General features: G+C 41.2%; 1 protein-coding gene across 2 annotated transcripts in view; it reads left to right on the forward strand.

Annotated features, from left to right (window-relative positions):
* Window positions 1-2,944: 2,944 nt before the first annotated feature.
* Window positions 2,945-14,629, forward strand: part of edc3 (enhancer of mRNA decapping 3 homolog (S. cerevisiae)) — an 80,722-nt gene continuing 69,037 nt past the window's right edge. Inside the window, exons 1-3 of one of the 2 annotated variants that reach the window (XM_067973565.1) lie at window positions 2,945-3,053; window positions 5,828-6,005; window positions 11,730-12,040. In XM_067973565.1, coding sequence (XP_067829666.1) covers window positions 5,842-6,005; window positions 11,730-12,040 — 475 coding nt within the window. In that variant the 5' untranslated portion in view covers window positions 2,945-3,053; window positions 5,828-5,841. Of the gene's footprint in view, window positions 3,054-3,169; window positions 3,297-5,827; window positions 6,006-11,729; window positions 12,041-14,629 lie in introns of those variants that run through there. The other variant, XM_067973566.1, reaches the window with a different exon arrangement.

Consider the following 14,629-nt stretch of genomic DNA (forward strand, 5'->3'; position numbering starts at 1 on the left):
TGTACAGGTCCCACTTGCCCCTGAACTGGTCCCAATGCCCCAAGAATCTAAAGCCCTCCCTCCTGAACCATCTCTCCAACTACGCATTCATCTGCTCTAACCTCCTATTTCTATACTCATTAGCGCGTGGCACCGGGAGTAATCCGGAGATTGCTGCCATTGAGGTACTGCTTATTAATCTCTTTCTTAACTTCCTAAAATCTTCCTGCAGGACCTCATCCCTCTTTGTACCTTTGGTACCAATATGGACCATGACCTCTGGCTGTTGACATTTCCCCTTCAGAATGTTCTGCAGCCGCTCAATGACATCCTTGATCCTGGCACCAGGGAGGCAACATACCATCCTGGACTCATGTCTGTGGCTGCAGAAACGCCTGTCTATTCCTGTAACTATTGAATTCCTTATTACTATTGTTCTCCTGACCTTTCTCCTCCCCTCCTGTACAACTGAGCCATCATGGTGCTGTGGACTTGGCTCTGGCTGCACTCTCCAGAGGATCCTCTCCCCCATCAGTATTCAGAATACCGGTTCGAGAGTGAAATGCACTCAGGGGTCTCCTGCACTACCTTCCTGGTCCTCCTTGTCTGTCTAGCGGTCATCCAGTCCCTCTCTGCCTGCACTCTCTTAAGCTGTGGGGTGACCACCTCCAGAAACGTGCTATCCATGAAACTCTCAGCCTCGTGGATGCACTGCAGTGACGCCAGCTGCTGCTCAAGCTCCGAAACCCGGAGCTCAAGCTCCTTCAGCTGACGACACTTCCTGCACATGTGGTTGTCCAGGACACGGGAGGCATCCTGGAGTTCCTACTTGGCACAGACCGTGCATTCGATGGGTCTGAGCTGCCCTGCCATGCCTCTATTTATTAGATTACTAAATAAACTTAACAAAAATAAACTAAAGACGAAGTTTCCTTTGTTTTTTGTGCTTTAGTTCTTTATTGGTTGTGCCCCTCTAAAAAGAGGGCAGTTTTGTTTGGTTTTGTTCGATGACGCTGCGGCAACCCAGTGTCTCCTTATGGGTTTATTTAGAAAAGGCGTCTGTTATGATGTTTGGGGCAGGTATCCTTCATCAAACCTTGTTCTGCTGAAGGGTACACACCCACAACATAATCAGTACAACTGCTGACTAACCAGCTGTGTAGCACCAGCCTTTTCTATTTTTATTTTGGATAGATTTCGAGCATTTGCAGTTTTTCTTTTTATTATTTTACTGTATAAATATTTAATTTGTTCTGCTCTGTCTGTTTAACTGGATTTGCGGTCAGTTTCAGTCTTTCTTATCATAAATCCCACACCCACTCCTAACAGCCCCTAATTTTGACAACTACAAGTTTGCCCACTAAACCTCCGAGATCTTTGCACTCCTCCAATTCTGGCATCTTGTGCATCTCTGATTTTCATCGCTCCACCATTGGCAGCCATGCCTTCAGCTGCCTAGGTACTAAGCTCTGGAATTCTCTCCCTATTGTAGTATATTTGGATTTTCAAAAGGCATTTGATAAGATACCACACAAAAGGTTATTACACAAGGTTAGGGCTCATGGGATTGGAGGTAATATATTAGCATGGATTGAGGATTGGTTAACGGACAGAAAACAGAGAGTTGGAATAAACGGGTCATTTTTGGGTTGGCAGGCTGTAACTGGTGGGCTGCCGCAGGGATAGTTGCTTGGTCCTCTGCTATTTACAATCTACATTAATGACTTAGATGAAAGGACCGAGTGTAATGAATCCAATTTTGCTGACGATACAAAGTTAGGTGGGAAAGTTACCAGTGAGGAGGACACAAAGTCTGCAAAGGGATATAGACAGGTGAGTGGGTAAGGAGATGGCAGATGGAGTATAATGTGGGGAAGTGTGAGGTTATTCACTTTGGTAGGAAAAAAGAGAAAAACAGAATATTTTTTAAATGGTGAGAAACTATTGGTGTTCAGAGGGATTTGGGTGTCCTTGTACAGGAAATACAGAAAGTTAACATGCACGTACAGCAAGCAATTAGGAAAGCAAGGGGTTTGTTGGCCTTTATTGTGAGGGGGATAGAGGACAAGAGTAAGAAAGTTTTGCTGCAATTGTACATGGCTTTAGTGAGACCACACCTGGAGTACTGTGTACCGTTTTGGTCTCCTTACCTAAGGAAGGATATACTTGCCTGAGAGGAGGTGCAACAAAGGTTCACTAGATTGATTCCTAGGATGAGAGGGTTGTCCTATGAGGAAAATTTGAATATAATGGGCCTATATTCTCTGGAGTTTAGAAGAATGAGAAGTGATCTCATTGAAACATATTAGATTCTAAGAGGGCTTGACAGGGTAAATGCTGAGAGGGTGTTTCCCCTGGCTGGAGAGTCTAAAACTAGGGGACATAGTCTCAGGATGAGGTCCGACATTTAGGACTGAGATGAGGAGGAATTTCCTCACGCGGGGAGTCGTGAATCTTTAGAATCCTCTACCCCAAAGGGCTGTGGATGCTCAGTCGTTGACTGAGATCGATAGATTTTTGGACTCTAGGGGAATCAAGGGATATGGGGATCCGGCGAGAAAGTGGAGTTGAGGACGAAGATCAGCCATGATCTTAATGAATGGCGGAGCAGGCTCGAAGGGGCCGTATGGCCAACTCCTGCTCGTATTTCTTACGTTCTTATACCTCTCTCTCTCTCCTCCTTTAAGACGCTCCTTAAAACCTACCTCTTTGACCAAGCTTTTGGCCGGGTGTGAAATTTTGTCTGATAACACTCCCGTGAAATCGCCTTAGGACGTCTCACTACGTTAACAGGCGCTACGTAAATGTAAGTCCGTTGCGGTTGCCCTCAGCAGTGGAAAGATGTCCCTGTTGCTATGAGCCAGGGGGGAGGGAGGAGGACGACAAGGTCCCTCGTTGCTAAGCGGAAGTGGCGCCAGCGCGCCGTGCGTGGGTACGCTGGAGCGGCGCGCAGGCTGGGCGGGGGGGACGTGCGATGGAGGAGGGACGCTGTGTCGGTGCTTGTGCTGCTGTCGCTATCCGGCCTTTTTAGGGGCCGCTGTCCAGCCCAGTTTCACGCCGCACCGTTTAGAAATGTAAGGGGATGTCGCTGTGCCGCGGGCTGCCGTCCGGTTGTGCCTCCTTTGTGGAGACGCGGAGCGGGGGAGGAGGGGATTGCTGCTGTGCCTGGTAGTTGGATTGGGCCTAGTCTGCACTCTGGCTCCAGTGGAATTCATACCACAGATAAAAGTCTTGTTCTTTCTGTATAAACCCAGTCCCGACACCACAATATCGTTATTCGACGATCTTAATAATCTGATTATGATCAAATCACTCCTGTGGGTCATCACTTTGTTCTTTGCTTACAGCACTGTGCTCTCTGGGGTTATAAGGTCTGGTGCTTTCTTCTGACACTTAAAAGTATCGGGCGGGACATATTGCATTAAGGTTCTATGTGTCTCTTCTCCCCAACTATAGTTGACACGACTCAGTGCTCTGAGTTAAACTTAGTTGGTCGCAGAAGTGGGGCAAGCCCAGGCAGCTCACTACTGTACTTTTGTATTGACTTGGGGGTGCGGCAGAAAAATAAACACACACACACACACACACGTGTTCCAGTCTTTATTTTCAGGTTTTAGAAACTGCTTGATTGCACTTTGAATTGTTAATTTAAGAAAACGGGTTTGTGTATCATCTACTTAAATGGATAGCATAGTCATAACAATAAGCGCTATGTTTTAGCCTCCAGCGTTCTCAGCTTGACATTGCATAACTTGCATTTTTATAGAATTATTACTTTGTAGCTCAGCCCATTTGAAGTTTTACTGTTCTGGGAAATAGGTATAATGAGGTGAGAAGAGTTAATCCCTGAATTGATGACCTAAAACTGATACTGTACTTCAGTTTGAAGGTAATGCTTAGAGAAATAATTATGCTTTAGTACTATAACACAGCTTGTCATTGAACATCTAGCATTACTGCAAGAAGTTTCAAAGAAGTATCTTGTGTTGAAGTATTTTAGCGAATAGGTTGACATTTGAGTTAATTATTGTAAGTGTTCAGTTTCCAGAGACTTTAACAAGATTGGGTACCCAAGTATTGCATTCTTAGGTAGCAAATTTATAAATGTGTTCTTAAGGTTTTACTTTGGCAAATGCATTCATTAGTATTACTATTTGGAATTAAACTGTTTTGCTGTGTTTCATTAATTTTCAAGGATTTTGTTTTGTGTATTTTTAAACTACAGAAATCAGTGACATTAGCAGATCAGTGGACAACACAATATATAGTGCAGTCTGGTTTTATTTAAGAAATGACTTGCTGCATTAGGTTACTTAAGATTTGTTTGTTAACGCACAGAAACAAATATTTTATGATTGTGATTCAAGATGTTTAAAGGTGCTATACTTCAGATACCACATGAGTTTGAAAACACCATTGTGCAATCACCAAGTTGCAACACAGTGGAGGCCAGGCACTTCCGTGGCTGGTGTCGCTCGTGCTCGTATATGTCGTGCCTCTGCAGAGTATCGCAAGGGAGATGAGGGTGGCATGTCAGTTGCCTGCCTGTTTGTGTGATGAATGGCACTTGGCTTGGGGATGCCTGAAGAGAAGGGGAGAATATTTAAAAATAACTTTTTTTTAACACAAGCAATGAAAAAGATACTTTTTAAATATATAAAGTTTGTTGAGTTGTCATTCTGCTTGTTGATGTTTTTGAAAAATAATAAATTATTTAAGTTTTTGAAGTGAATATCAAAGATTAAAAGAGGGGGTAAAGTGTCTGCTTTCAGCGCAATTGGGAAATTGCGCCGGTTAGATTACATTTCAAGTTTCCGATAAAATTCATTTGCATAATCACAAACAAAATTTTCCATGAACCAGCGCAATTGGACAGCTTAATACAATGTAACTGTTTGTTTTCTCTTTCCATTAAAAAATATTCATTGATGTATTTGAGTGGAAACCCCTGGTGCAGTTTTATTTATACAGTTGAAAATGTGTTTATCACAAAATAAGTATTTTTCGTAAATGTCCAGTCCTCCACCTGTGAGTAACCTGATTTAAAATGACTTTACAAGAACATTTACTACTTTCATTGGTGTACATTAGTCAGTTTCTTCGTAAATTAAATAAACAAGTGGAAACTCTACCCCAAGGTTTTTTCCTTGGCGGATTTCCCATTGGTCGTCTAATGCCCTGCCCAAGAATCCATTATTTATGTGAGCTTGACACAATATGCCAGGGAGCTATTTGACAGGAGCGGCGTCACAGCCAAGCTCACTGCTGTCTTCGCCTGAGATGCAGACATTTGGTTGGAGTCGCAGGATAGTGAGCAGAAATAAGAACCCTGGAATATTGGCCCTACAATAAGCTGGAGGGAAACTGATCAACTGATTCAGCATAGATCACGATCAAACCTTAGAATTTCTTGCTCCGCATGGTTTAGCTACTAATTGGATAAATTTGCTGACCCATTGTGAGAATTTTTTTTCCAATGAAGCATTGTTGCAAAAAGAACAACTGCTTTGCAAAAATATATTTTAACAGGTATATTAACTTATTAACTTTAAAAAAAAGTATTTTGTGATGCACAATTTAATGCCACAATATACTTCACATTTTTTTAGATGTTTTCTTAGGGTATCTTGAAGGTTTACCTTATCAACAAGAACAAACAGAATGGGTAATGCAGTAGAGCAGAAAATCACTGCGACTAGCCCTTGCTGCTTTTACAGTAGCATCAGTCCTTGTGTTGCAGTGTGATTTGTTAATTTCAGTGCCTGCTGATAGCTCTGCTAATAGTTTGATCAACTCAAGTTAAAGCATATGTATTTATTTCATTCTGCAACTCTTTGTCTCTTTTCAGTTATGCTATAGAGGATGGCTGTAAATTGGATTGGAAGCCTTGTTTCTATTAACTGTGGAGAGACACTTGGAGTGTATCAGGGAAAAATTTCTGCAGTGGATCAAGCCAGTCAGACAATCTCTCTCACACAGCCATTCCGAAATGGAATGAAATGTTCAGTTCCTGAGTTAACTTTTAGGTAAGTACTCTTATCAGTCCTTGTGTTGCAGTGTGATTTGTTAATTTCAGTGCCTGCTGATAGCTCTGCTAATAGTTTGATCAACTCAAGTTAAAGCATATGTATTTATTTCATTCTGCAACTCTTTGTCTCTTCAGTTATGCTATAGAGGATGGCTGTAAATATGATTGGGGCCACTAAATGGGTTTTTTGTGTGTCCCAGGGGCTAGATGTGCTATGTGAACTTGTATTTCAGTTCTATATTTTTATTTAACGATCACTGAATATAAACTGTCTCTGAAGATTTTTCCACTGGCATTCAGTGGAGTCTCCAGTGCCCCACATACTCTCCTGTCTTGCAGTGTTCCTCTTGTATCCTAAAGTGTTATCAGTAGCATTTCAGTAAAACTTAATGGTTCCCTCTGTGAAATTTTATCATATCGTGCATTTGAACTGTAAATGCCCAGCAGTACGGTTGTAGTTTTTGTCCTCAAACTTGGGTGATGCTCGGAGAGCAATAATAGAAAATCAAGGGGCATAGGGGAGGGAGGAACTTAAAAACAATTACTATCACTAGAGAAAAAGTACTAGGTAAACTAATGGGTCTAAAGGCTGACAAGTCCCCTGGGCCTGATGGCTTGCATCCGAGGGTCTTAAAGGAAGTGGCTACAGAGATAGTGGATGCATTGGTTGTAATCTTCCAGAGTTCACTAGATTCTGGAAAAGTCCCAGCAGATTGGAAAACCGCAAACGTAACACCCCTATTCAAGAAGGGAATGAGACAGAAAGCAGGTAACTATAGAACAGTTAGCCTAACATCTGTCATTGGGAAAATGCTAGAATCCATTAGTAAGGAAGTAGGAGCAGGACATTTGGAGACTCATAATACAATCAAGGAGAGTCAACATGGTTTTATGAAGTTGAAATCATGTCTGACAAATTTATTAGAGTTCTTTGAGGAAGTAACGGACAGAGTGGATAAAGGGGAACCAATGGATGCAGCATATTTGGATTTCCAAAAGGCATTCGATAAGGTGCCACATAAAAGAGTACTGCACAAGATAAGAGCTCATGGTGTTGGGGGTAATATACTGGCATGGATAGAGGATTGGTTAACGAACAGAAAACAAAGAGTCGGGATAAAAGGGTCATTTTCAAAATGGCAATCTGTAACTAGTGGGGTGCCGCAGGGCTCAGTGCTGGGGCCTCAACTATTTACAATATATATCAATGACTTGGATGAAGGAACAGAGTGTCTTGTGGCCAAATTTGTTGTTGATACAAAGATAGGTGGAAAAGCAAGTTGCGATGAGGACACAAAGTGTCTGCGAAGGGATATTGACAGGTTAAGCGAATGGGCAAAAATTTGGCAGATGGAATATAATGTGGGAAAATGTGAAGTCATCCAATTTGGGAGGAAAAATAAAAAAGCAAAATATTATTTGAATGGAGAAATACTACAAAATGCTGTGGTACAGAGGGATCTGGGTGTCCTCGTACATGAAACACAAAAAGTCAACATACAGGTGCAGCAGGTAATCCGGAAGGCAAACGGAATATTGGCCTTTATTTCTAGGGGGATGGAGTATAAAAGCAGGGAAGTCATGCTACAACAGGGTGCTGGTGAGACTACACCTGGAGTACTGCGTACAGTTCTGGTGCCCTTATTCAAGGAAGGACATACTTGCATTGGAGGCAGTTCAGAGAAGGTTCACTAGGTTGATTCTGGGTATGGAAAGGTTGTCTTATGAGGAAAGATTGAACAGGTTGGGTCTATACTCATTGGAGTTTAGAAGAATGAGAGGAGATCTTATTGAAACATACAAGATTCTGAGGGGACTCAATAGGGTAGATGCTGAGAGGATGTTACCCCTCGTGGGGGAATCTAAAACTAGGGGCCGTAGTCTCAGAATAAGGGGTCGCCCGTTTAAGACGGAAATGAGGAGGAATTTCTTCTCCCAGAGGGTCGTGAATCTTTGGAATTCTTTACCCCAAAAAGCTGTGGAGGCTGAGTCATTGAATACATTCAAGGCTGAGTTAGACAAATTTTTGATCAGCAAGGGAGTCAAAGGATATGGGGAAAGGGCGGGAAAGTGGAGTTGAGGTAAAAATCAGATCAGCCATGATGTCATTAAATGGCGGAGCAGGCTCGAGGGGCCGAATGGCCTACTCCTGCTCCTATCTCTTATGGTCTTATGGAGAGCATGTTGAGCTATCTAATACAAGGGTACATGTAGTGCACTTCTGTGGATGATTGTGGGAATACAGTTTTTGCAGCCCTCATTCCCCCTGCCCCTAAAAATGGTCTCAGTCATCGTTGCTGGGGCTGGGATTAGTTGTCCATTTGGTCTTGGCTAAGGCTGTTAGGAATGGTTCTGTTTTGAGAAGTTATGCATGGTATGGGAGGAGGAGTGGAAGAGGGGGATGGTTGTGGCATTCTGTGTCTGTTACTAGCACAGATCTAACCTGTTGTTAGTTGAAGAGTATTGCCCCTTTTTCTCTACCTTTTTGAAGCCATTTTTCAGAGGTCGGACACCAGTGGCACTTGGCTGATCAGAATCTGTCCAGCTTGAATTCCTCCTGGCTAAGTTAGAAGGGAAGGCATTCTGATCAATTCAATTTCAAATGGAGCTAATTAGAGACAGAACCGGAGTTAACACCAGCTGAGCTGCTCCCAAATGTATGAAAATAGCATGTGTTTGTAGGTCAGCAGGATAAATTTCCAATTCAAATATTTTTTGTTAAACAATGTAGCCAAGATGAGGGGACAAAAAAAGAAGGAAGTACTTGAAGGTATTTAGCCCCCAAATATACTTTTATTTACTCATTTAAGATTAAACTTGTAAAACAATTCTAAATATGTATCTTTGATACAGCCCTCTGTTCCTATGGGGCCATAAGTGTTTACTAAACTTTTTGGTGTCCAAAATTGTGCCACAGTTTGAAATATTTGCCTTACATTTGCCAGATTCTTACTCATTAAAGTATAAAAGCCCCCCCCCCAAAAACTGTGTATTTCTGACAAATTGGAGACTTTTGAATTTATGCTGCTTTGCACGGTATTATGTTATAATATCAAAAGCCTTGGGTTACTAGAAAGTGCAGTTTTATAACAGAGGCTCTCATTAAGCTATGACATAACTAATAGGACCAGGTGAATGGAGAACCTAATTTTCCCTGATTGCATATTTACAAGATGGCATGATGTTCCTATTATTTTTCAAATCACTTGCCTTCATGAAAGCCATTATCACGTAGTCGTACTGCCAAGTGGTAGCCCTTCATGGTTTTGGTAAATAATTTAGCATCTCAGTTTCCTTCGTTAGCCCAAATTACAATGTTTGGGATTGACACCTGTGCCTCTAGGCGCCTCACCTGTAAACTAGTACATTATAATTTGAGTGTTCAGACATTTTTTTCCTGGGGTATAAAAGACTGTGATGAGCCTTAATTTCTTCAATTGATGGTTGTCAGGATTTCTTTCAGACATAGGCTAATGTAGGATTTTGTGGGTGGCAGGCATGCATTAAATGGAAAAGCTTATGTTTTAGATGTTTGGCCAAATTTAATGAGATTGCAGTTTCAACCATGTGCTGGCAGAGGTCCTGTTTCTATGCTTTCACATAGGGTTTCATAGAAATGACAGCATGGAACAGTCCATTTGGTCCAACCAGTCCAGTGTTGTTTATCCCCCACATGAACAGTGGTTTGAATCCCATATGCTTGCCCTGTTCCCACATTTCTTTATTCCCCTTTCCTTCATTCCCCTTTCCTTCAACCATCTATCTAATCTATTCTTAAGTGTTGATGTGAGCTCTACTTGAATTACTAGTTCTGATAGCATCAGCTGCAGCTTAGTAGCCCCCTTTGTAAAAATGTTTCTTCCCTCTGTCCTAAACCTCCTGAATTTAATCTTCTATTTATGCTCCCTTGTTCTAGACCCCTTAACCACTGGAAACAGTTTGCTTCTGTCTCCTCTGTCCTATCACTTTATAATTTTAAATGCCTTTATTAAATCAAGAATGGTGTTGTGAGTCTGCTGATTTAGCATATTAGTTGATCTGTGATGTTGCATACATGGCCAAGTATAGTCTTTAGGAAAAACTGGGTTAGATGGCAGTGATAATTCGACCAGGGTGTGCAGATGTAATTTTAAAGTTATACATTGTCTTTTTTTTAATCTAGTATGATTTAATATTGTTGTTAAGTACCAACATTTATGGCAGTTTAGAAAGTAGGGAAGTGGTTGGTTGGAGCATTGGAATTTCTCTGCAGTACAGGCTGAGGAGCTGGCAGATGGAAAACTGAGGTGCTGTAGCACCACCACTGGCTGGAGGGTGTAACTAAGTGTGACAAGTTTACATATCCAGTTTGTCTTATAAATGTGAACATAGGAATTTATAAAGGAAAAAGTTGACACAAAAATGTGACAACAGAAAGGAAGGTTTTGTCAAACAGGAATAGGATTTTAATATATAGATTGCTAGAAATATGCAGTAAAAAAAAACTTGCACATAAGCCAATAAGCTTTAGTGTTCCGTGCTCTTAATTCATCTTGAATTGCTGTCACCACCAGTGGCTAGACTTGTAGCCACCAGTATTTTACTTTGGTGTTATATAGCTCAAATTGTGCACTCCAGACACACCTTAAGTTTGGACAAGCAAAATTTATAATTGTACTGAAGGTTTTTTTTACAAAAAACTCGTTAGGCTTTACTTAAATCCTACTGACAATATTGAAATGACTTGAGTCATGCAAAACTGAAGTGGGATTAATAGCAAAAACAGTGCAGTGCCAGTAAAATTCTCAGTTTAGTGCAGATGTTGCCTGATACAGCAACCCTTGATATTTCTTGGTATGAAATTCTCACAATTCTTCCAAAAATGCTTTACCTGAATTTTGCTAAATTTGATCAGTGATCTCTTGTGTTTAAATTTGTGTTCCTTTCTGAAAACTGGCACGCAAAAAATAGTCTTTCCAGATGTCAAGCTGTATAGCTTTAAAACTTTGTACGCAATACGATGTTAATGTTTTAAAAGCTGTTGAAGTTTTTTTGGATATTAAAATATAGTAGTTGGTGCTTAGAGTCACATTTGGAGGGACTTGCTTCTGTTGGTGAAACTGCGCTTCATTTGGCCTGTAGAATAGTTCCTTAACTTGCTTGCTTAAAGTAGGTGCAAGGATTTTATTCTAACCCCTCTTAAAACAGCTGAACTAATTGGCAGACCAAAATATGGAGGGAAAAATCTCTGCATGCAGCAACATACCATGCATGCACGTATCTTCATTACTGTTTTTCAGCTGTATGGTACAGTGACGCAAAGAAGATTGAAAGCTGGTCTGTTTTTTAAAAAAAGAGAACACTTGGAATGGGAGGCCATCAGGCAGGCATGTTAATTTGTTGTTGCAGGCCTCTCACAGTTTTTGCACAATTGGGAGCTTTATTTACAGAGTTTGTGATTAACTAAACCTATTTTTGTTTTGTATGTTCTGAATGCTTTTAACTTCATATTGATCTGATAGCAAACATAAATTAACATCATTGCAATTTCCTGGTGATCATTTAAATATCTCTGGAGATTTGTGAAGTAAAACTACAGTCATTTTTATGAGCATTTATATCTCTATTTGATTGCAAGATTTATCTAGCTGCTAATGTACCGGAACGTGATCTGTCAATATTCAGTAGCCAAGTATGAAGTTACTGATCTGTGCAGTTTCATTTTCTGTCTTTTTTTTTGTAGTGCAATCGATATCAAAGACCTGAAAATATTAGAGATCCCTAATACGCAGATGAATACAGGTCTCGCTCAGCCTTCGGTGTTCACATCTACCAATTTATCGCACAATGCTTACTCATCTCAGAATGGTGCCTGCAAAGGTGTAAAGAAACCAAATGCTTCAGGAAGTGCTCCACAAGTAATTCCACGCCGTGCTGAGCTCAAGGTTCAAGACCTGGTCACATCACCTCAGCAGTATTCTAAAAGTTATGTGGACCGTCATATGGATTCTGCCCTTACTCCATCTAAAGCGTTTCGTCGAAGACATAATTCCTGTGAGTAGGTTGGGATGGGGCATTTAAGGGTTGCATTATAATATTGAAAGATTTCTCACAATTTACTTAGAATTTCAGGCAACTTTGTTTTGGCAAATGTGTTTGTATGTGTTTGTATTTATGTGTTGATATATGATTTGCGTCTATAATCTCAACTATGTGATTTAATTTATATAATTTACTGGTGATGGTTCTCATTGCATTTAATAACTACAATTCACTTAATGACATTATGAGCACTTCCTGTTTCCTCAAATCTTTATCTAAAATAGGTGCCTGTATTTTGTTTTAAAAATTGCAAGTACAAGCTGAAACTTTTTACCTTGCAATGATTGGCTTCCCACTCCAGAGACTTAAGCACATCATCTAAGCTGACACTTCAGTGAAGCATTGAGGGAGTACAGCATTGTGCAAGGTGCCGTCTTTCAGATGAGATGTCAACCAAGTCTGCCTTATTAGCTGGACATAAAAGGTCCCATGGCACTATTCGAAGAAGAGCAGTGGAGTTCTGCTGGTGTTGTGGCCAACATTTATCCCTCAACCAACACTGCCAAAAACAGATTATCTGGTCAGTTATCTCATTGCTATATGTGGGACCTTGCTGTGCGCAGATTGTCTGCAGTGTTTCTCTACATTATAACAGTGACTGCACTAAAAATTTACTTCATTGGCTGTGAAGCAATTTGGGACGTCCTGAGGCTGTGAAAGGTGCAATGTAAATGCAAGTTTTTTTTATTGTCTATTGGACCTCTGAGCCATTTTTGGGGCATGGGACGAACACAAAATATTTGGGTACTTGGGTGTGGTATAGAGCATCTCCTTATGTTCATTACTTGCAGTGCAATAGACAATCTGTTAAGTTTAACCCAGTTCTTCGTAACTGTTGATTTTGTTGAACTTGCTCTGACAACGAAGCTGAGTCTAACACATCCAGCTTGAGTTGGGGAGAATAAGTGTTCTTGTGGATGTTTGCATTAATGTACTCTGGACAGTTGCAGATTCCGATACCTCTGGATGGGAAGAGACTGTTAGATATATAAAAAAAATTAAAAGTGCATTTGTGTGGAACAGCGGCTGAAGTGTGTAATTTAATTCCCTCCTCCCCAACACAAATCTCAACACAGTGAAGGTACCATAGGACTGTTAGGTCATGGTAAAAATTGCATTCACTATTTAAGCAAAAACAAAAAATATTAATGCTGACAATAGTTTCTGTTTGATTTCCTGCACCCTTCCACCCCACAGTTTTCCACCCTTTACTCTCTCTTTGAAGACAGCAGCTTATTCTGGGACATGGTTGTATTTGGTGCTAACAGACATTTAGCACTCCCTCGGTTGGCATTTGATAATGTGTGAGGCTAGATGGTGAGTATTAGCAGGTTATTCACCATAGAGAACATTGCAGCCGAACCTTCACCTCTTGTAACCAGATAATGATGAGTAGAAATGCTTGGCTGGAAACCTAGGATGTTGAGGCCAGTTGCAGCACCTCAACTAGCCCTCAACTGCTGACCCGTAATAGTAAATGTTACCTATGGAAAGAAAGGCACTCCAGTTGACAGATTGATTAATGATCTCGGTGGTGGTGGATCACAATTGTTTATATCTTTTCGATTCATTCTTGGGTTACGAGCATTGCTGGCAAGGCGATGCCCGTCCCTAGTTGCCCTTGAGAAGATGGTGGTGAAGGTTCTCCCACAGTACTGTTAGGTAGGGAGTTCCAGGATTTTGACCCAGCGATGATGAAGGAACAGCGATATATGTCCAAGTCAGGATGGTGTGTGACTTGGCAGTGATGGTGTTCCCATGCATCTGCTGCCCTTGTCCTTGTGCTAGAGGTCACGGGTTTGGGAGGCGCTGTTGAAGAAGCCTTGGCGAGTTGCTGCAATGCGTCCTGTAGATAGTACACATTGCAGCCACCATGCGCTGTTGGTGGAGGGAGTGAATGTTTAAGGTGGTGGATGGGCTGCCAATCAAGTGGACTGCTTTGTCCTGAATGGTGTCAAGGTTTTTGATGGTAATTGGCTGTGTTGGATTTGCCCTGCTTTTTGTGGATAGGACATAACTGGGCAATTTTCCACATTATCAGCCAGTGTTGTAGCTGTACTGAAATAGCTTGGCTAGAGGCAAAGCTAGTTCTGGAGCACAGGTGTTCAACTCTACAGCCAGGATGTTGTCGAGACCCATAGTTCTTGCTGTGTCCAGCAAGCGCAGCCATTTCTTGACATCACGTGGAGTGAATGGAATTGGCTAAAGACTGGCATCTGCGATGATGGGACTTGGTGGGGCTTGAACCCACACAGGTGACTTGCAAGTAACTGTGTGTTTATAGTTGCACTTGATCTGACTACTTTGGCTTGTTTACTTTTTTGTGTGTGAGTACACTACTACTGGATAGTTTACAAAAGCTCCTTTGATTATCATTGAAAGGTCTATAGAGCCTTTGTGATGCAACCAGCAGTTATGTTTTATAACCAAGATAGCACTGAGAAAAATTCTCTTTGTTTTAGATTTCTGTTTTTGTTTTGTTTTTCTTTGTGCCTCTTATTGTGAAAGAAAAATTGATCCGAGCGTAATTGGTAAAATCTA

Source organism: Heptranchias perlo, chromosome 38, assembly GCF_035084215.1.
Source record: "Heptranchias perlo isolate sHepPer1 chromosome 38, sHepPer1.hap1, whole genome shotgun sequence".
NCBI lineage: Eukaryota > Metazoa > Chordata > Chondrichthyes > Hexanchiformes > Hexanchidae > Heptranchias > Heptranchias perlo.